Source organism: Malaya genurostris, chromosome 2 (assembly GCF_030247185.1).
Source record: "Malaya genurostris strain Urasoe2022 chromosome 2, Malgen_1.1, whole genome shotgun sequence".
Taxonomy (NCBI): domain Eukaryota; kingdom Metazoa; phylum Arthropoda; class Insecta; order Diptera; family Culicidae; genus Malaya; species Malaya genurostris.
Window position 1 is genome coordinate 116,747,317 of NC_080571.1, and position 22,590 is coordinate 116,769,906.

At 36.5% G+C, this 22,590-nt stretch overlaps 1 protein-coding gene across 4 annotated transcripts in view; it reads left to right on the forward strand.

Annotated features, from left to right (window-relative positions):
- Positions 1–87: 87 nt before the first annotated feature.
- The window catches only part of LOC131428116 (sodium-coupled monocarboxylate transporter 1-like), a 34,540-nt gene continuing 12,037 nt past the window's right edge, over positions 88–22,590 (forward strand). The window contains exons 1-3 of one of the 4 annotated variants that reach the window (XM_058591787.1): positions 88–158; positions 14,218–14,576; positions 14,640–14,799. In XM_058591787.1, the coding sequence (XP_058447770.1) occupies positions 14,281–14,576; positions 14,640–14,799 (456 nt within the window). In that variant the 5' untranslated portion in view covers positions 88–158; positions 14,218–14,280. The other 3 variants (XM_058591788.1, XM_058591786.1, XM_058591785.1) reach the window with 3 other exon arrangements.

The window sequence follows — 22,590 nt, forward strand, 5'->3', positions numbered from 1 at the left end:
ACGGGTGATACGGGTTTAAAGCAGGTCTTCGACTAATCTCGGCTGACGCCTCGTGCTTTGCATGCACACTGTAGTGTTTGAGCCGGGAGATAGTTCAGAGTCTGTGGACATTATTTATGTGCCTAGACAAGTCACTCCTATCACCGGTGTGACAGTAAGTAAGTAGCCATCGTAATTTAGTGGTCGCATTATCGTTGTCAAATCAAACCTTTGTTGCGGACGGTCTGGATGAGCTGGCGTCGTCGTCGGCGCATCAGTCTAAACGTAAACGTTCGCTTGGCTGGAATAATTGGAATGAAAGTATGATCAAATTGATATTGAAGTAAATTGAGTTTTGTGCACAGTCCGGCGAAGTATTTGAAGGCCACAGGCGGGCAAATGTGAGTGAATATTGCGGAAATAAAAGAAAAAGATAGATTTTTTAAAGTGTCGTTAACGGAATCAACTTTATTCAGATAGGAATGACACTAAGTTATTTATTTTAACGTGTATGTTCATATTTTCAGTGTGTAATTACTTTTTAATTTGGTTTGATCATACTTTTCACAATTGTGCTATTCTATATAACAGTAATAAACATTCGAAAAAAACTAATCCACTAAAGTGAACTTACATTACCCTTTAAAATGTATGTCGTCTTCATAACTTAATTTATGACTAAATTCAGATAGCAGTATGCAAACTAAGAGATACGGAAGATAGGTTATCCATGTAATCTTACAATACGGTTGGTTACCTAAATTATACGCATAACTTCACGCGGCACTCAAATTTCGCAAATGCAAATGTATCAGCAAGACGCAGGAGAAACGGTAGTGATATTTCATATGTTCAGTATTTTTCCACGAATGGCAATATGTACTTTGAGATCGCTGTCAGTAGCTTAGTGTAGTAAGAATCGCACTTGCTCCATGACAATGTTCATGGGCTCGGGTTTTGAATTCGACTCTTATGCACAGTAATTTTAAAGCCCAATTATACACTCATAATTAATAACACCATGAAAGCGTAATTTTCTAGATATAGCACCATCAATAAAGATGCTCAGAATGATGGGTGTCATCTTTCGCGGATTTGATTTATATAATTAATTACCCTAGAAGAGAAAAAATCTACTAGTTTGGCTCAGGGTTAAAATAAAGGCATACTATATTCAACAAAATTTTGAAGTACACACTTAAAAAAACCCTGTGATTTTACATCTTATTAGATGCACATAAATGGAGCGTCGCAGTTCACGCAAATTTACGTGAAAGAACATTTAATATTGTGTCTAAAACTCCATAGCATGAAATTGACTGAAATAAAAAAAAGCATACTGATAGCAACAGCCGCGACTTGAACCTAGAATCATTGGATCGCAAGTACGTCTGTTAATCGACTGAGCCACAGAAGCATGCATCTGCTTGGCTGGTAAAAGGTGCATTTAAATTCATACAGTCGCATCTGCTAGCAGAACGCAAGTTACAGTCGAAACCAGTAGAATTCAAGCTCATCTAACATTAAGTTGTTCCAAATAAAATTTTCCGTCATTCGACAAATTAAGTCTTTAAGAATTACATCGTATGAGGGATTAGGTCACTTGTAAAATTCAAATTTTTTGGAGTGTGAAAAGACGGGTGGGTAATGTCAGAGATAAAACTGACACGCTTCCTTCACATTTCCCAATATCAGTTATTTGATAGATTGTGTGAATGGTACAAACAGTCTCCTTTTTCACTACTAGAATTTGAAACGAAGCACCTACACTAAAGTACGGATAAGTTACATCAAACTTTCTGACACAGAATTTAATATTACAAAGTGATTTTCGTAGTTCTTTATAAAAAAACAGTGGTGGTTCTGAAAAGAACCTTTTATGAAGGCATTCGTGTTGAAGACTGACGAGTTGAATTCGAATGCCGATGAATGCCGCTGACTTCCGTCATTTATCTCCAAGCTGACCTGTTGTCCGTGGAAGGGATACTGGCATGGTTGGCGTAGGTATAGCGTTCACAACTGATTATAATCTTCCAATGAAGAAAATATTAATTCGCTAGGTAAATCAATGATTCAATAGGACTATGATATGAAAAGTATGGAATATATCTACGTTTTTCTATATCGATATTTCTAGTAAATAGTAGTATTTTTGGTAGTATACCATTCTGCCGTTGATTTCGAGTAGTGGCAAGAAGCAAGATCTGGCCAGAAGACAACGGGATCCTTGTGGCTTCGAATCATGGGTAGAAGTCGTTTTTGTAAACATTCCTTGATGTATATTTCGCTGTTCATTGAAGCAGTGGTAATGAAATCTGACCGCAGCTGCAAATTGCTTGCCAGACCATAGCTTTCTTACCAAATTTTTCGACTTCAATCGATGTCTCGGACTGGTTTTACACTTGCCCTTCTCGCACCGTATAATATTGTGGTCTCGGCAAGGAAATGTAATCGAGTTTCAGGTAGGTTTCGTCGTCCATGATTATGCAGTTCAAATTTCCAGTAAGAATCGTATTGTACAGCTTTCGAACCCTCGGCCTGATCGATGCTTCTTGTTTCGAATTACATTTCGGTTGTTTCTGCTGCTTATAGGTTCGAATATTCAAACATTCTTTAGAACGAAGAACATTTGACTTCGAAGTGCCCACTTTTTTTACCACATACCGAACTGAAACCTCCTTCTTTTGCTCGAACGCCTTCAGTATACGTTTATCCAACTGAGGGTTAGCAGAACCTTTTTTTCGACCCGTTTTCGGTTTATCCTCAAAGGTGTTATCACTGCCGAACTTCCTGATTGCATTTTGCACGGCTTTTTCACTTACTCCTTCCATTTTTGCGATCTTTCTCAGTGACAGTCCGCGTTCTGTGCACCATTTGTACACAATTATTCGACGTTGTTCTGCTGAAAGTCCATGCATTTCGAAACAAACTAATGAAAACGAATAAACAACTGCACAAGTGGTTAGAGTAGAGTGTAAACAACAGGACGCAGCCATAAAAGTTGACAGATTCTAAACCATTGCGAAATGGCAGCGGTTTTTGGTTGTGTCTGGGACAGTCTTTATATTGAAATCCCCCACAGCCATTATTCGCGTATTTTAACGAAAATATAAAAATGGGCCGTATTTGACTTCTATATCCACATAAAAACAATAAATATGTATTAAACAAATGTAGATTTCTATTTTTAATAAATTCTTTCCTACCGCAACATTTAAATCTGTGGTTTTCAGGAAAAATAAAATACAGATTAATCTGTATTTGCAATGCCGTCGTAATTGAATGTGTTAGTGACGGCGCAAACTTGTTCAGCTTCCATTTTGATAAATCTGGTGCCTTTGGTAGAAAATGGGTAAAATTCAGTTTATTTTCATTGATCATCTATAGGACTGAAAAGTGCCTGGAATTGTCGCGACCAGCAGAATCTCCATTTGGATCTGAGATGACTCTTGGCGAGTACATTCCGTAAACTTGTTCGAAATTTGACTCGGAATTATTTGTAATTTCCAATTGGATTGAAAAGAAGATGAATCAATCCATCTCGGGCGAGATCAGTAGGTCCATTCGGAACTCACAATGAATTCCGACTCAAATCCCGGACAACTTAACTGAGCAGCGCTCCCTTGATGACACTGCCACGCTTTTGGCGTGTGTTCGTCGGCGACTATGATTTCTTCGGCACAATTCTGCTGTTTTGCATTTGCTTCATTCCAAAAGCGTGAGGTCTTCGATGTTACTCTCCCGGTATGTCTCGCTTCAACAAGCTTTGCTCAGAAAATGAAGGAAGATCTTCATCTTTTATATCGATGCAGCTGTAGATATTTTGTTCTTGTACTCAGAACGCGTTCTGATTGGCTGGTGCTGATATGGGTCAAATCAGACAGGTTTTTCAATAGTGCAAAAAATAGAAGACAAAACATCCAAATTTAGGTTAAAACTGTTTATGAATTGAAAAAGTTTTGCTATTTCTATCCAAATAAACCTTCATGTAGCGCCGAGGTAAGTTAATTTTATTTGAATCACAGTTTGTGAAAATTAATTAACCAATCCCCAAGCAAATTGAGTGCACATTAAATCAATAATTAACACTTATAGCTCTGTTATTCCGGAACCGAATGTCAGATTTGTTACATACAGAACACACACAAACAGCACAGTTTGTCGAGCTGACTCGAATTGTATATGACATTCTGCCTCGGTTGAAAAGTCGGGTTTCACTGTGATTGCATTGTCTTTCTAGGGCAATGGCTTCTGTAGTCATATCATATACGAAAAACATGTCAGAGTGAGATCTGCTGTTTCTGTTCGATAGACTGACTTTAAGGGTAAGACGAAAGCAGGCGCATTAGCTTCGAGTTTTTGCGTCGCTATAACAGCAGTATTGAACAGGAAACGGAGTTGGCATCACTGGGAGTACGATGCGGTGTCTAAGTGCTGTTTTTCAAAAATGTATAATTTCAATGTGTTGTTTTATACGTTTAGTTCAAAAATTGATCGAAACTGTTATTTTGAGTGATAGTGAGGGTTGGCAAGTGTGTGTTATTTAAGCTGAAATCTTAAAATAGGTTTGCAGCAAAACCATCCGCGAGTGTTTATTATATTTTATTTTTTCGGTCATCGTGTTTCACCTCGTGTTGTTAACAGCTATGTTAATAGGAGAAAAAGGATGCTGGTAAGATCGTTTTTTAGAGATATTTCATATTTTTTTACTCATAGTGCCTTATTATTTTGTTCCTGAGTATCGAAAATCAGCTTTTGTTGAGAATATGCTTTTTTACAAAAACATTTCCGGATCTCTTTCCCTCCCTACTAACACATCTCCTATCCCGTGATGCTCGTGGAGATATAGTGGTACCCGAAGTTTCTAGAAACAACGAGTATCGGACTAACATTCCTTCCTTTTCCTCAGTAGCATAACCTTTGGTCGAAGCCGGGGTCGTTATTGATCATTTAATGAAAAGTTAGGAGTGAGTGGGTATGTACAGTGAAAATGATTTGCTTCTTACAAGCTTAATTTTCTTGATTCATTGTACTTTTCCACTCATTCGGTCAATCACGAAGTGCAGTATTGAAACATTTTGGAACTATTTTTTGCTTCTTAAGGCCGGAGAAAGGATATTATATTCGATTTTAACACAATTCGTTAATTGAAAGTCGAGAACGAGAACTAACGAGATGACTATTAGTACAATAGCGCTATATGAGAAAGGCAAATAGAAATATTAGTCCGATATTCGATATATCTTGAAACTGAGGGTATCTCTGCATCTTCCTGAGTATCACGGGAGCAAAGCCTTGGTATTACATTCCTGCAGTGGAATTTGACCCTCTGTTTCAACAGACTTCGCAGCCGATTCAGAGTGTACAGAACCCAGTGCATGGCTGGTGCTACGGTTCTACTGACACTACGAATCCTTCCAGGTCGGGGCTCGAACATACGACAACTGGTTTGTAAGACCAGCGCCCTATGCATTGAACCGCCAACCCGGGAGGAGTATCACGGGAGAGCAATTGTAATAATACGATCTAAACAGAAAGAATGATGCACGAAACGAATTATTTTACGAAATTCAATAAACTTATATTTAAATAAGTTTTTCCGCAAGCTACTGCCGTATACGGCGAAGAGTGTCCAAGAAGTAAATAATTTTACACGGAACTTGATCTGTACTTTCTTCTAGTCAAAAGTTCCTCGTGTACTTTTTAGAAGCAAGAAAGTGAATTTTTCAGTAACTGTGGAACTTTTGGTTAGTTGTGTTCCTGATTAATTTAAGTAATCCACGAAGCGTACTTTAATGCTTTCGTTGCTTTTCCGGTGACGTTCCCAGATCCGAAAGTCTTAAGCTGTTTTCGTTTATTGATCAGAGCAGCCCGAGAGCTGACCCAGAGTCGCCAAAACAACTTTTGATGAGTTTGTTTTGCAACCTGGGGTCGCTCTAGATCGCGTAGTTTCGCTCTGAATATTTTCTCGGGTCGCACCACGCATCCATGCGAATTTGTTTATTTTTTCTTTTCTATGTGAGTTGTTGTTTAGGGCGCGTATAACGTGCTCGTTTTACTCGGAGTCAGAGTCGCCCGCGTGTAGGTTCTAAAACGAAAACGGTATTAGTAATAATGCAGTTGAATTTGATCATTGATCACTTTGCAGCTTTTAGAGAGCTGAGTATGTCGATAACCACGCAATTTATTTTTGATGTGTGGAGATACGAAGAAGTCATTGGGTTCTAAATCAGGGCTATACAATGGATTGATTTTTTCAAAAAGCCATTTGTTTGATGCAATGTGTCAGAGCTCGCAAAATGATTCTTCTTTGGCGGTTTGTTTTCCTCATTTTTCTGAAGTTTCTGGTATGGAGTAAATGTTTATGTTTTAATTATATGTTGCTTTGATGGAACGTAGGCGATTTTTCGATAAAGCAGATGATATTTTGAGTGCTAGTCGTTTGTTGAAACACAGCGATTGATTTTTAACTTTTCCGTTGACCATTCGACGCTTGAATCTCACGGTAAGTCACATCACTTAAGTAATCAGGTCACGCATAGCATCAACGTTTTCTGGTAGATAAGCTTATTACGTGAGCTTCACTATCAAAAATTGAATCGGTACACTAACAGTTCGGCTGAAAAGTTCGTATCCTTTAATAGAAACACACATTTTTTGCCAAAATTCGTTTTTATTATTCAACATAATTGTCATCAGAGGCGATACAGCGATTATAGCGATCTTCTAACTTTTCGGTACCATTTTTGTAGTACGATTTGTCCTTTGTCTCAAAATAGGCCTCAGTTTCAGCGATTACCTCTTCATTTCTTCAAAATTTTTTTACCAGCGAGCACTCTCTTGAGGCCTGAAAACAGGAAAAAGTCACTGGGGGCCAAATCTGGAGAATACGGTGGATGAGGGAGCAATTCGAAGCCCAATTCGTTCAATTTCAGCATGGTTTTCATCGACTTGTGGCACGGTGCATTGTCTTGATGAAACAAAACTTTTTTCTTCTTCAAATAAGGCCGTTTTTTTGAAATTTCGTCCTTCAAACGCTCTAATAACGCTATATAATAGTCACTGTTGATGGTTTTTTCCTTTTCAAGGTTGTCGATGAAAATTATACCATGCGAATCCCAAAATACAGACGCCATAACCTTACCAGCCGATTGTTGAGTCTTTCCACGCTTTGGGTTCGGTTCATCGCGTGCAGTCCACTCAGCTGACTGTCGATTGGACTCCGGAGTGAAGTGATGGAGCCATGTTTCGTCCATTGTTATATATCGACGAAAAAAATCGGTTTTATTTCGATATAACAGCTCCAAACACTGCTCAGAATCATCAATTCGTTGTTGTTTTTGATCGATTGTGAGCTCACGCGGCACCCATTTTGCACAAAGCTTTCTCATATCCAAATATTCGTGAATAATATGTCCAACTAATTCCTTTGATATCTTTAGGGTGTCAGCTATCTCGATCAACTTCACTTTACGGTCATTGAAAATCATTTTGTGGATTTTTTTCACGTTTTCATCGGTAACAGCCTCTTTTGGACGTCCACTGCGTTCATCGTCTTCGGTGCTCATATGACCAGTACGAAATTTTGCAAACCACTTACGAATTGTTGCCTCGCCCGGTGCAGAGTCTGGATAACACTCATCAAGCCATTTTTTGGTATCGGCGGCACTTTTTTTCATCAAAAAGTAGTGTTTCATCAACACACGAAATTCCTTTTTTTCCATTTGTTCCACAATAACAAAAGTAGCTTCACTCAAAATGCAATATCTCACAAACTAATAATCAGACAGCTGTCAAATTTATACACGTATCTTTTGAAGGTAGGTACTAACTGAAAATGGTATGGATTTAATTCTAGTGGTGCCCTCTCATAGAAACGATACGAACTTTTCAGCCGATCTGTTAAACTACGGTTCTCGTCGAACCGATCTTTGCAATTCACCTCCAATAGCCCTAATAAAAAAGTGTTCTGAGAACTTTTAACATTTTAAACACTCAGAAATATTGAATTATTATTGTATTGGAATAAGAATGACCGTATCACAAAAGTTATGCGGTGACCACACAATAACCTCATATTCGAGCATGTTACGAACCAAAGACCAAAGGGCGCTGATCTTACAAGCCAGTAGTCGAGTATGTTCGAGCCCCGACCTGGAAGGATCCCTAGTGTCAGTTAGGATCGTAGTACTAGCTATGCAATGATTCTGTACGCTAAGAATCGGCTGCAAAGTCTGTTGAAACAGAAAGGCCAAATTCCACAAAAAGTAATTTAATGCCAAGACTTCGCTTTGCTTACGAACCAAAGAGATGTACAGTGTCTGCAGACTGTAGATCAAAGTATATAAGTATCACTCAACATTTTATAATGTCTAATAGGATCGTTCTTCAGTGGAGAATTTCTTAAATTTGTCTAAAATTCTGAGAAAAACAGCTGTGCACTTTTGTATCGGTTTTGGAAAATTCTCCTTCCTGCATGACTCTTTCACAGTAGTAATGTGATGTTTCAGCTAACTTGTTATAGCTGCATTCCATTTCAAAACTTCTCTTGAGATGAATAATTTCTACTGCGCATCTATACCATTTTTCTACGCATACTTTTGTCATGAGTTTCAAATTAAAGACATTTTTTCTCAAGCTCTTCTATATAATAAATTATTTATATTTTTACCTCTCTCATATAGAAAGCTATGCAATCACTGTGAAAACCGACTGTTCATCCGAGGCCCGGAGGGCCGAGTGTCATACACCATTCGACTCAGTTCGACATGATCACAAAATGTCTGTGTGTATGTATGTATGTTTGTATGTGACAAATAATGTCACTCAATTTCCTCAGAGACTACTGAACCGATTTTCACAAACTCAAATTCAAATGAAAGGTCTTATGGTCCCATAGACTATTCAGTTTTATTCCGATCCGATTTCCGGTTCCGGAGCTAAAGGGTGACATGCACCAAAAAGTTGAAAAAATACCCGAGTAGAGTGTGAGATCGAGAAGAAAACTCAATTTGATGTTGTGCTGTTCGTATATATCGATTACTTAATTTGCTATCGTTTTGGTCGTTTTAACGGTTAAAAGATCAAAATAGAAAGCAGAAAAAAAGCTGTGTGACATCAAACTGAAAACTAGTTTTGATCTCAGTGAAAGCACATTGAAAACATAATATGATGTAGATTTTCTCGAAATGACACGTCACGAGCATAAGCTAAAAATAGAACAGAAAAAACAGGTCCGGGATAGTATACATTTAGGCGATATTACTCGCAAGCAAGAAAAAAGATTTTATGCAATCTTCATATTAGTCGCAAGCAAGAAAAAAGATTTGGTATGCAATAATCCACACTACAGCGGAGAGAATCCGGTTTCGAACTTAGGTGATTAGGAATGGTAAACTTTTTGCGATTACTATGGGCTGTAAAAGCTAGCTATGAAGAGATGGAAAATGTTCGATTATATGACAAGCTGTGTTGTTTCACAAAGTTGTATACAGGTAGTTTCTGTCAATGCACACTTGTTGCGTCGCTTGCATCCCGCATCCACCGTGAATAGCAGTGTGGCTATTTGAGCACAGTATAAAAATGTTCTCTTTGTCCTTCTCATATCCAATGATGTAGCCTTCAAACATTATAACATTAAATTGAGTTATTTACTTGATCTCAACCAACTCGCACATGTAATCACTTTGAAATACGAATTTAGAGACTCTGAAGATCGAACGTTTTACAGTGACGTCTCCTACAACACAGGGAACGTGAATTAGGAATCCGGCAATAAAGTATCCCAGATCATTTGTTTTTTCGACTAATTGGGACAATGAACAATTATCTCGCTTCTGACCACAGATAGAACCATAATCTCTTCAGTTAATTTTTAGTTCTTGTGTAGACTTATAATTTACGATTATTTGATGCAGAATTAGTCCTGTGACTCAAAATTATGAACATATAGTTAGATAGTTTTTTTTTGGAAAAGTGTATTAAAGTTCCAAGATCTATTAGATGATTGATAAAATACTTCTCATAGTATCTAGCATTAGTGAGTATATGAAGTTCTAAGCATTTATAACTAGGAATGAGAATTGTTTTGAACAGTGTCTTCAACACAGTTTGTGGACTATTTATGAATATACAAATTAAACATATATTTTCTTGGTGGTTCCTCTAAGCCACTAAAGTATTATTAAGAATTAGTTCTAGGTTCTGAAATCTGAGACATTCAATGTTCGATGTTCGAACTTCGTAAACAATGAATTTTTCCATACTGTAGGATATAAAGTTATGGGTTTTTTTCAGAATGGGTTTGGCGAGTAGATTATTTTCGCCATCCAGGTCCCCGATTTCTGGATGCACTGAAAATAATGGTCTAAAAACTTTGGAATGAATTTCGCGACGTCGAAACATTTTTTTAAACTGAACGCAAAAATTGTGACAGAACCGAATACTTAACGTATCTAGAAGGAAATCGATAACGTCAAATATATTTCTCATATCACATTCTGAAATAAGCTTCTTCTACGGCAGACGATCAGCGAGATGGGAATGCCAAAGCCACTATTCAGATTGACGTGGTACCGATAATCGCCAATTTATCTAATTCCTCCCAGACGTGTGGTTTGACACTAATATTCTCGTGGTTAAAAAGAAGGAGCATTATTTGCGTAAATGTTGAAAAAATGATGAAAAATATCGTTTCTTCGCGGTTATGGTTGCGGTCAACTGCAGGATCTCGGCAGAATGTCAAAGCCTTTTTGTAAAAGGCAACATAGGATTGAAGGAATAATTCTTCCATTGAAACTTAAATTTGTATTTTTGTGTTGCCATTTGAAATTTGCTCAATTTCAATGGATTCACTAAGTTGTTGATTTTAATATTTTCATTTTTTGAATTTCGCAAAACTTTTGCCTTTAAACAGCAAAATGATAACATAATGTGACATTAATTGAAAATTTGATGAGTCAATATCATATTAGGATTTCAATCTGATGTTGCTATCATAATTAGATTTCAATTTGTTCACATTTTGATGTTAGACTTTAATCGGGTATAGTAACACAAATAAATGATCTTATTGCCCTATACAATTTTCTTGAATTTCTTGTGGATCTGACTTCCGATTCCAGTATTGCAAGCAAATAGGTGCAAATTAATGAAATTTTTTGGAAATTTCTTAACCGATTTTCATAAACTAAGATGTAATTAAAAAGTCTTAAAATTCTTTAAAAAGTTCTCGAAAAGTTATTCCAGATCCGATTTGTGGTTAGCTTAGAGGGCTAAGTGTTCTATATCAATCGAGCTGAGCAATGTATGTGTGTGAGAATGTGTCGAATAATGTCACACTTTCATAGGGTACAGTGTGTTTGAAATTGCACACCGTCATTTAGAGCGACGATGCCAAAAATGGTAAAACTCTTCTAAATTTGGCTCAAAACTGATTTAATTTGTAAACTATATTAGTTCTGTTTCTGAACTTTCAGCTACGTCTTATTTCCATGGATTGGAAATTTGTCCAAAAATTTTTATGTCATTTGTAAAAAGTTCATGATCATCGTTAAATACATGTTCTGCTACCTTTGATTTGAAATGGTATGGTTTTCAAATTCTTTACAGGCTCTCGCTATTTCTACGATGTGCTTTTTGAACCGAATTTCCAAAGTCCTCTTCGTCTGTCCAATATATTTTTTCTTGCAATCAGAACACGAGATTAGATATATTCGGAATTTTATCAAATTATCTCTATGATCTTTTGTGAATCCTAGTACAGTTTCGATATGGATCACGTCTTTATTTTCTATATAGGGGTGCAAATTAGAAACTCAAGGAAAAATACGGTTCAGGGTCACTTCGCCGAATGCCATTTCGCCGAAAGCCATTTCACCGAAAGCCATTTCACCGAAAGGGTCATTTCGCCGAATTCTGAAATCGTCTTGAAATCGTAATTAGAATTGATTTAAATTAAAGACAAACGAAAGATGATAGCGTTAACGCCCGTTTTGTTAACTTACCATTGTACTTCTTGAATAATGATTGATTGTTGTACTCTTGAATAAAGATTGATTCATGAGCCTCAGAAAGTAGTTCCCAAGAAAACTTGTTGACTATTAGCTAGTAAGCATCAAAGCAATTGCATAGGTGTATCTACCAGGCAAATGTAGGTGGTATTTTCCGTTTATTAAGTGAAAATGAAAAAATACTAATGCGGCTACGCCAAAATGACCCTTTCGGAGAGATGACCCTTTCGGCGAAATGACCCTTTCGGCGAAAAGACTTTCGGCGAAACGACTTTCGGCGAAATGACCTATTCGGCGAAACGACTTTCGGCGAAATGGCATTCGGCGAAACGACTTTTGGCGAAATGGCTTTCGGCGATATGACCCACTCTCGAAAAATACACGTTGAAATATGGTCAGGTCTTAATAACTTACAGCTCAGTATATTTTGTATCAATTGTAAATATTATTGCATTATTTGATTGGAAATATTTCTAAGATTCGATTTGAATGTATCAAGCCACATCATTTTCAATAATATAAATGATTCCTATTGTCCTAGTGTCCTATTTGTCTGCTAAAAATCTCCGACATACCGGATTTCGCTGCCATAGACGACGATTTTGAAGGGGTACGCGATATATCAAAGGGAAAGCATCGCTCTGATTGGTTAATCGATGTAAAAGTAAAGCTGTTGGAAGCACACGAATTTATAAATAGAAGCAAAATCATAGCTAACGATTCAGTCCTACGCGTAGGATGCTAGAGGTAGCTTGTTGCTAGACAGCAAGACAAAAAGTGCCATAAAACGATTTGAAGCTTTAATTGGTATGTTCTGATCTTGTGTCATGCAAGCTCGGATGAAATTCCATGTTATGTCGTTTCGTCTGAGAAATTGACAACTACCCCAATAAATGTTGAGGTAAATGTTGAGTGCGTAAGATTAATTCTGTATGAAATGTTCAAAACGACGAATAAAACAATGAGAGATTCTCTTTGTTTACTTTCTCTTTCGATAATTTATATAAGATGAACTCGATTGATAATGAAAAATAGTTTATCGCCTTAACCGAAATCGCAGAATGGTAGAGAAATTTAACGCTATAAAAATCACTGCTTACATACAAAACTTGAACACAAGCTTGACGAAGAGAAGCTTTAATATCAAAATTCGTATCGCAAGTATGTACAAAGATATAATTGCATACATTTGGGATATTGGTGTAATTTCGTCGGCTATAAAACAAACAATGTTCGGTGTTGATTCCTAATGAAGATAAATCTAGGCAGACTCTCGTGCAATTGCGGATTCAAAAATGTGACGATTGATTGAACTGTTTGATTGTAGATCATTAGAAATTTTCGTTGCCTTGTTCCACATCAATGGCTCGAACAACCACATGGGGCTGATCCTAGTAGTTTTTAATTGATAGTTCTTATTACCACCAACAATATTTTTTAGGCGAGCTCACTAATCAACTTCAGAACTTAGGTGAAATTGAAGAGAATGAAATAATGGTCTCCTTCGATGTAACCGCTTTATTTCCTAGTGTACCTGTAAAAGACTTCATCAATTAATTAGAAATCTTGTGTTAAAAATTTTAAGAATTTTAATCGTGCGCAGAAATTCAATGCAGTGACTCCCCTTTTCAAAAGTACAGTAAACATCTAAATTTGATCCCATCAATAAAAAATTAGATTGAGATTAGATTTTGAGATATTAAACTACGATCTATTATACAATATCCTAAGAATCAAAGGTCCTCGGATGGATTTTGATTACCCCTCCATAAAAATGAAGGCAAAAGACAATCTAATGACAACTGCTTCTCAGATAACTTTAACAGTAGGACATGAATATGTTGAGCACAATATATTTCCATACCATTTGTTAGTTGTGTGCTGTATTTAGAGCTAAGGTTGACAGCATACAATCATTAAAAAGCTCGTTCTAACAATTATTTTATCTATTATTGTGAACTAAGTGCTCGCTTTTCATATTATGATGAAAATTCGGTGAAAATATCTGAATGAAAATCATGCTATTGGGATAAAGCGATATCCCAAAGTGCACTGTCACCCTACAGTCAATAAAACTTCATTATCAGTGATGCTACTCCGTCTCTGCCGAGAAAGAACGGCGTCCGAGATGATTATCCGGATCGTTATCAACCATAGAATATCCGCAAACAAACGACGACGATAAGTGGAACGTGGTTGATATAAATCCTTTCGCTACCGTTTACAGTAGTTCACACTGCATTCATCATCACCTCGGTCAGTGGCAGAAATTGAACTGGACTGACGAGAAATGGCAGCGTTTGACACCACTCAAGTACCGTTCATCACCTCCACCCAGGTCGCGGGCGACCTCGTGCAAAGTGTGGATGACCTGAGCCGCTCGCTGCAACGATTCAATTGGCCCGACTACCTGGTGTTTGTTATGATGCTGGTCAGCTGCATCTTTATTGGAATCTATTTCGGATATCAGGACCATATGAAGCACAAATCTCAGAAAACTGCTCGTCGGGACTCGGAAGCTTTGGATTATCTGGTTGGGGGAAGGAAAATGAAAATTTTTCCGGTTGCAGTTTCATTGGTAGCCAGGTAGGATTAGATTTGTTGTTTTCTTCGGATAGTAAAATACTTACAGTGTAATTCATTTTCCAGTTGGATATCTGGCATATCACTTCTTGGGACATCAACGGAAATCTACGTTTACGGCACGCAGTACTGCTACATAGTGTTCGCTGTCATTGTGATGGGATTCGTAATGCACTACATATTTTTGCCCGTGTTTCATGATTTGCAAATCACGTCGGCTTATGAGGTAAGTTAAACAGTAATGTTTACTAACGGGAATATTATATCTCTCATTCGACTCAGTTGCTGCTCAGAATTTCCATTCAATGGTTTCCGATGCGGCTTAACAAGCTTAGTTTGGCATTTGATGCATTACAAACTGCTAAAGTCCGACGGTTAAACTTACCTAAAAGGAAAACGAAAAGGAATTGAATAAATTCTAACTGAAAATGTAGTCTGAAGGGGTGTAGGTATGATATTTACAACCGCTATACACTTCACTACGAATCGCTGATAACTCCAACGCTGAAAATTAGCTTTAAGATATTGAATTCTTTAATTAAGGCATTTTAAATCCGAAAATTGTTTAGTCTGCCCACGATAAACTTAATGAAATCCAAATCGAACATGTGCAAAAATAATGGCTTTCGAATGCTGAAAGCCAAGTATTTACTCCAACTCCCGTTGTACAAGAAATAAAATGTCGGTTCCGGAATTACAGGGTGACAACTGTAACAATTTCATACCGTCTTTTAGAGTGACCATTAAAAAAAACAATATTCTAAGTCTGGTTCACAACTCTTGGTGATCCAAATCACTTAATTTTCTCAGACTAATTTCAATAAATTTCAATTCAAATGAAAATATCAATGTTTTGAGTGGAATGTCATCCGGAATAGATTTCTGACTACCGTCATTTACATGACACCAGAGATGGCATTTCACCAGAGTGATACACGCTATAGTCAGATTTTTGCCACACCGAGGATGAAAAAAACGAAGCACCGCACAAAGAGGAAAGCGCACTTCTTCTCAGTGTCGAATAGACAGCATTTGAGTGTGTGCTTGTGGTTGAAGCAGCTGGCGCGAGTGAAACACAGTCTCTTCGCATGAATCGCTCACACGCGCTCTCGTCTAAATACACCCAAGTGACCACTGGCGCGTGGTGGTGAGCGAACACTTCTGTGAACTTCAATTAATAGAGAGTAGATCTGGCCTTGCTATGAAAAATTTGCAAGGAAAACCGAAAATTTTACGATAAATTGTTTTATTTTGCTAATTTAGCGTGTCCACGCTTCATCTACGAAAACCATACAGCAGAGTGCTCACCGGCGTGTACACCTCTGTGAAAGTATTTGCATCCACCTCAGAGAATTTATAAGCTAATGCTCTAGCACCTTGGTGCGATTTAGTGGAAGAGGTAAAAGGAAATAAACCAACGCACTCATGATGCGTGCACACTTTACACAACAGTAGTGTATAAATGTGAAAGAGAAGAGCTCTCGTTGAAGTTGTCAGTGCGAGGGGAGAAATTTTGCTTGCTCTTCGTCACACAGAGGAGATAGACATCTCTGCATGACACTGACAATGTAAGACATCTTCAAATTTCTCAAAACTGTTTGTAAATTTGTATGTCCAAACAAACTATCTAAGATTTATTCAAGTGTTAAAGAAATGTGTTTTGAATAATCGAACAGTAATATATATGAGAATATTAGTAATATTAGCAAGGCATCATTACACGACTAGGTGGATAAAAGTAGGGTAGGAGTAAAATTTAAATCAACGTCGTGCTAAACTACGGTTTGCACTTTTAAACACACGTCGGCCTGTAGGTCCGGAATCATATGTCGGATCCGGACAAAATCCCATCGCAGCTTTCGGAACTATAAGACCATCCATTTGAATGGCATTTGAAAATCGGTTAACCCATTATAACCCAGGAGTTCCCAAATTTTTACCAAATAAGTAAATATCATCAATACCATCATATTTTGTGTTTGAGATGTTGGGAAATACCAAATCACTATTAGAAATCCTTTCCAAACAAAATTATCCTATGTATGATACATCATACGCTGGGACAATAAAGTAGCAACAAAATTATAAGAGATATACCTATATTTTGAGAGTGGTATTTATATATACGATTCAATTTCTTTTAAATAATTTCGGTAGAAGTACTATCGGAGATGAAGGCACAATATAAATAGAAATATTTGATGCATTTCGTCCAAAATATACCTTCGTTTTGGATTTTAGCGGACTGTTATTAATTATATAATTATTTGTATATATACTACTGTAAGCTGCAATAAACAACTTTGTTTGTCGATGCCTACCTGGATTCAATTTCAAACAGCGCACACAGGGCAGAAAGTTTTTCAGGTCCGAAGTGATGAATGACTTTAAAGTTAAACTCTGTCTAATCGATATCCTTTGTAAAAAAATACTACTCTATTGTCCCACCGTATGATATATCATACGTTCAAATGTTAACATTTTTTTTACCGTTTAACATATATTTTTGAAATTTCACTTCTGAAATAACGTGAGATTCACACGAATATGTTGCTTTCTTTTGTTTGGTGATTTGTGTGAACTTTGCAAGGTTATAATACAAATAAAACGTTAACACTTGAAAATAATTTTAATATACAAACAAACTATCAACTAGTGCTCTAATAAAGCTGTTAGGTATTAAACTTCGAAAGTAAACATGCATTAAAATATAGAAAGTTTTGCGTATGATATATCATACGCTAGGACATAATGGGTTAACCCATCTCCGAGAAAAGTGAGTGCACTTTTTGGTTACATATATACACACTCACACATACACTTACACATACCATGTCTCATCTCGAGGAACTGAGTCGAGTAGTAGGTATAAATCGGCCATTGTTAAACGGTAGGTTTTCACTGTGATTGCGTTACCTTTCTTACCTTTTTTTATGAGAAAGATTGTAGAAAACTCCTAAGTTTTATGGTCGCTATTGAAAAAATATATAAAATATGGTCATATTGCAAACTCAGTTATTTAAATGGGTAGCAAAATGTAACAGATCAAACAACTCTAATTTGAAAGTACTTAAAATTTATATAAAAAACAGGTTTTTTCAAACGGTGCACACCATATGAAAATTCGAAAACAATTCTTTGGGATCTTAATTTTTAAACTTCTCTGGAGTAAAAATAGTATTTTTGGCATGGCAAAACTCGAAAATAATTCTCTGGAATTATGATCGGGATTCACTAGAATGAGACACTGTAGCCAGATTATTAGATTAGAGTTCTACAAAGTATTTCCATCGCTCCTACATTGAAGTTATTTATGTAGTGGAAGGATTTGCGGTGTTTCTGAGAAAATTATTGGTGTTTTGTGACTTCCAGGGAAAGGTGGAGTAAGAGATACGTTTGTGTAGTTTTATGAGTTTTAGTAAGTCCTTCTTTTCATTTTTCATTTCTGAATTAGTTCCATATATACTTTGAACGTTATGTAACTAATACTTCAAATGTAAGAACCGACATGCCCCAACGCGATTTGGAATTTGTGAATACGAATGACACTAACACGTCTCTTCACACTTCTGAATATCTAAAATCGTTCTCATCAGTTGAAACATTGTGTGAACTGTGTAAGGTTTCGTTTTTTATCGTGAATGCTACAAACTTCACTATGGGGCTCTATTTCAAAATTTACCCTGTACAAAAATGGGTAGAACTTAATCGTGAATATCTCTTGTTGTATTCAACGCAGTAACATAATTTTTTCTCTATATCATCAGAAATATGGTCAGCTACGATAAATCTTCAGTGGTATGAGATAAGTACAAATAACTCAAAATTGAAGTTTTCTACAATGTTTGATATGAACGAGCATAGGGGCGAAATTCAATGCCAAAATAAGGCGTGTAAAATTTTCAACCGCATGAATTTTACGAATCATCGCACAAAGCATATCGTGCAAAACCGACACATAGAAATACGGAATATTTTCAGTGATTGAGGGCAGTGGGCCTACGATACGTTTTTTTTACTCTCATTTGTTTCGTACTATTTAATTGTACGGTTTCGCGGACCCATACGGACCTAAGGATGCGGCCAGCATAAATATTTACCAACGTCATCTGGAAGACACACGCTATATTCAGTTCATCAACCACTGCGGATTGCCAGCTGTAGACTGGATTCTCGAGTATAGACAATTTCAACACCAATATTACAGTTTTATGTTAGTCGTTAACTAAAATTAGAAAAAGCCGGCATCTTAGAGCTTAAGCAGTGTGCCTAAAAAATTATATTATATTGTTGAATAAAAAAAAATTGTACGGTAGAATATGTTCGTCGTCAATAAGTCGTACTTTAGTATACAATTCTAGAAGCGAAGCAGTAAAAATTAAAAAAATTACACAATCAACTAATACGAACGATTGTTTATGTTTAGAAGTGTGAAAAAACACGTCAGTTTTATTCGTATTCACTTCATCCAGTTATGTCTGTGGTTTTATTCACCCGCCTTTTTCATTACCAATGAGAAAGACTGAGTTTTTGATGTGAAACACATCTTTGTTCAAATTAGAAACTCATGGAAGTAAACGTTCAGAAAAGTACCATGAAACTGCGAAAGCGCTCGAATCTATAAATACGAGCGAAATTATAACGGGTGACAGCTAAAGTTTTGGAATTTCTTTCTCAAGCTGTCAAAAAAAGACAAACATATATAAAGAAGATCCGATTTATTGAAATTAATGATAGATTGTCCACTGTGGAAAAAAAAATTAGTGAACATTTCAAAACGGTCCGTAATCGGATGTTAGGCGAAGCTTCCGTTTGATGTCGGAACAGGAGCGTTGTACGGCCTTCATGTCAACTTTGCGAATGCATCTCTTGATTCTTCCAATCAACTATTTGCAATTCGTGCCTCTCCAGTTATTTTTGTACACCAAGGAGCTCAAAACCCCGAAGAAATCTTCGATTGAGCGACACTGAGGCTGATTTGTCGTGTTGTGGTTTTTGGGTACAAATGGGATCGAATAGATATTCAGGAACGATTGTGTTTTTTTGGCGTAATGCGATGACGTTTTATCCGGCCAAAACATGTATTCTCCATCAGCATGATGTTTTTGAAGAAACGGGATAAAAATTTTCTTCAAACATTCATTCTGGTACACATCTTGATTGATTGCAAATCAGAGGGTTTGAACCATGGCTTAAAAATACTTTTCTCGGAAATGGCAATATACAACATTACCTTCTGTTCGAACTTCTGTTTAAACTTATATTTCAAGTTCGGAGGTGCAATAGAACTATCCGTTGAATAGTATCGATCGTTACCGGGAATCTACCTCTTCGAAAGAAGGAAATAACTTTCGTCGTCCAAAACAAAACCTTTTCCGGAATAATTTTTGATCAACCAGCGGCATTGGGACTTCAGCGTTGAAATCTGTGCATCAGTATATTCCGGGGCTCGTGTCTTCTTTCGGCACTTTATTCCGACTCTTTTCAATGTTTTGCAGATGTATTGGTGAGAACAGTTGAACTTTCTTGAGGTATCCCGTTGCCTCAGTGAATACTTGTTGTTGAAGGCACGAGAAAGAGAACGAAGTCCTTTTGCGTCCATAATTTTGGCTGGTCTTCCACTAACTTTCTTGCGAGCAGTTATTGGGGATCTTAGAATATGGTAAAGAGTCGAAGCCGCAACATTTTCGCTTTTAAAATGTTGTACCGTATACTTTTTGCCGAGATTTCTGTGCAGTTCGTAGAACTGTACAACGCGCTCGTGAAATACTTCTTGTTTCGACGGCATATTGAGCAAAACTGAGCAAGCATAAACAAAACAGAAAATACTAGCAGAAAGAGGAGAGAGAGAGAGAGAGCTAACACATACACACTCTTCTTTCACTCTGAGCTCGTTTGTTGTTAAGCATACAGGCCGATCCAAAAAATTCCAAAATTTTAGTTGCCACCCGTTAGGTAATGTTTCAGTCTCACATAAAATTTACCACGGAAAGATTGCTACTAGCATAAATAAAATACACGGATGTCTGTTTTTACGTTGAGAATACCTACCGCGTAACTTCGGAAATCCACTTAAAAAACCGGGTGACTTCGGTAATTCGGGTAAAAAACCGCGTAACTTCGAAAATTCGCGTAAAAAAAACGTTAAAACTGAAGAAATTTTTTTTTGTTGCCAAATATATTAGAAATGCATGAAACGTCCAAATCTGGTGTAACCTCAAAAAAATTTTTTTTGAAAAAATCGACTTTGGGACTTAGAGAATTTGAGACCGCGTAACTTCAGAAATCCGCGTGGAAAAAAAAACTCGTGAAATGGAAGAATTTTTTTTTGATGCCAAATGTCTTAGAAATGCATGAAATGTTCAGATATGGTGTAATCTAAAAATTTTTTTATTTGAAAAAGAAATCGAAAATATCAGTGTGTCAGAGAGTTGAAATTTCGGGATAACACCAGATCACGACGTTTCATGCATTTCTAAGACAAAACAAGAAAACTTCGTAACTTGAGAAATCCGCGTAAAAAACGCATAACAGTGTACATATAGATTCCCAAGTGTAATAGTAATGTATGTTTGTGCCAGCAAAAGCGCCGTCTGGTGAAACATGGGTGCGAAAATGCTTCTATAATGTATGTATTGCCAGCGCATTTCACACAAGCACAGCAGCTATTGGAAAAAGTACACCCGTTTTTCACTACAATGATAAAAATTTGCACGATCGATTCATATGTGAATAGAACATCAATTTAATGTGCTTTTTCATTTCAGTACATAACCAAAGCGATTTGTTTTAGGATTTCATGTGCAAATTCACTAAGATGCAAGATGAGATTATTTTTCACTTAGCTTTGATGTGTTTTTTTCTTTTGGATGTGATGTGTTTTGCTATTGAATCGAACTACATGTGTCAATCACTTCATTTTCTAGTAGAAATGAGTACAGCACAAAAGCAACTGTGTTTCAATTGAAATGTATATGAATAGCAATGTGACGTTCAAATGAAATTCATATAGAATCTATACATTTTATCATTTTGATTAGAATTTCAGATAAATGTAACATGATTTCCACTAAATATCAACATGTTTTACACTCATATTATAAGTTAAGTGCAAGCTTTCATGAATTTCATGTCTTCTACAAGTAGTGATAGTTCAAATGTTTTGCACATGATACTAGCGTGTAAATTATTTTCAGTGTAGAAGCGATGTAAGTGTCTCCGTATAGTGGGAAATCTAGGTTTACTTCATTTATGCTACCAGGCAGCATGCGTCACGAGAAGCGATACGAAACGATCGCATGTTCTGACAGGCTTGCTTTGATCAAATGCAATTTTCTCGCATTCGCTTGTTTACTTTGATAAGATTGAGAATTGGAAGATTTTAAAATTGTTCTTGAATGCTCAAGATTAGTTTCCAATTTCTATTGCCGGTTCACGTTTTAATAGGAAAATATTTTTATAGGTTTCATCAAAATCGCAGACTCATAAATGCAAGCAAAACTTGAACACAAATTTGGTGTCAAGTGGTTAAATACCCAAATCCCGAGTACTTAAGTACGTATTATGTACACATAAAAATTGCGTACAATTCGGCTGCTGATTTAAATTCGTCGTATACAAAACAATTTATGGCCAACATTGTATTTTCTTGGCCCCCTTGGACCTGATGCGATATACCGTAAGATTTCTTCGCTGCTGTCCAACCGTGCTTCCCGATCAAATGGTAATAACAGAATTATAATAACCACCTTTTAGCATTGTTTTAACCAAAAATTGTTAAATGATTTTTTAAATAAATGAATAATTTGTTTTGTGATTTGGTTTCTTCTTTTAGTTTTTTGAAATTTTGAGCACTATATCTCGATATAGAGCAACGGAAGAATTCATTTTTTCAATTAATGAACATTATTATGATTCTTGCAAATGAAAATAAAACATTATAACTGATTTTGTTATTATATTGGTATCATAAGTTTTAACTTTCAACTGTTTTCATTTGTTAATTATCTCAAAATAA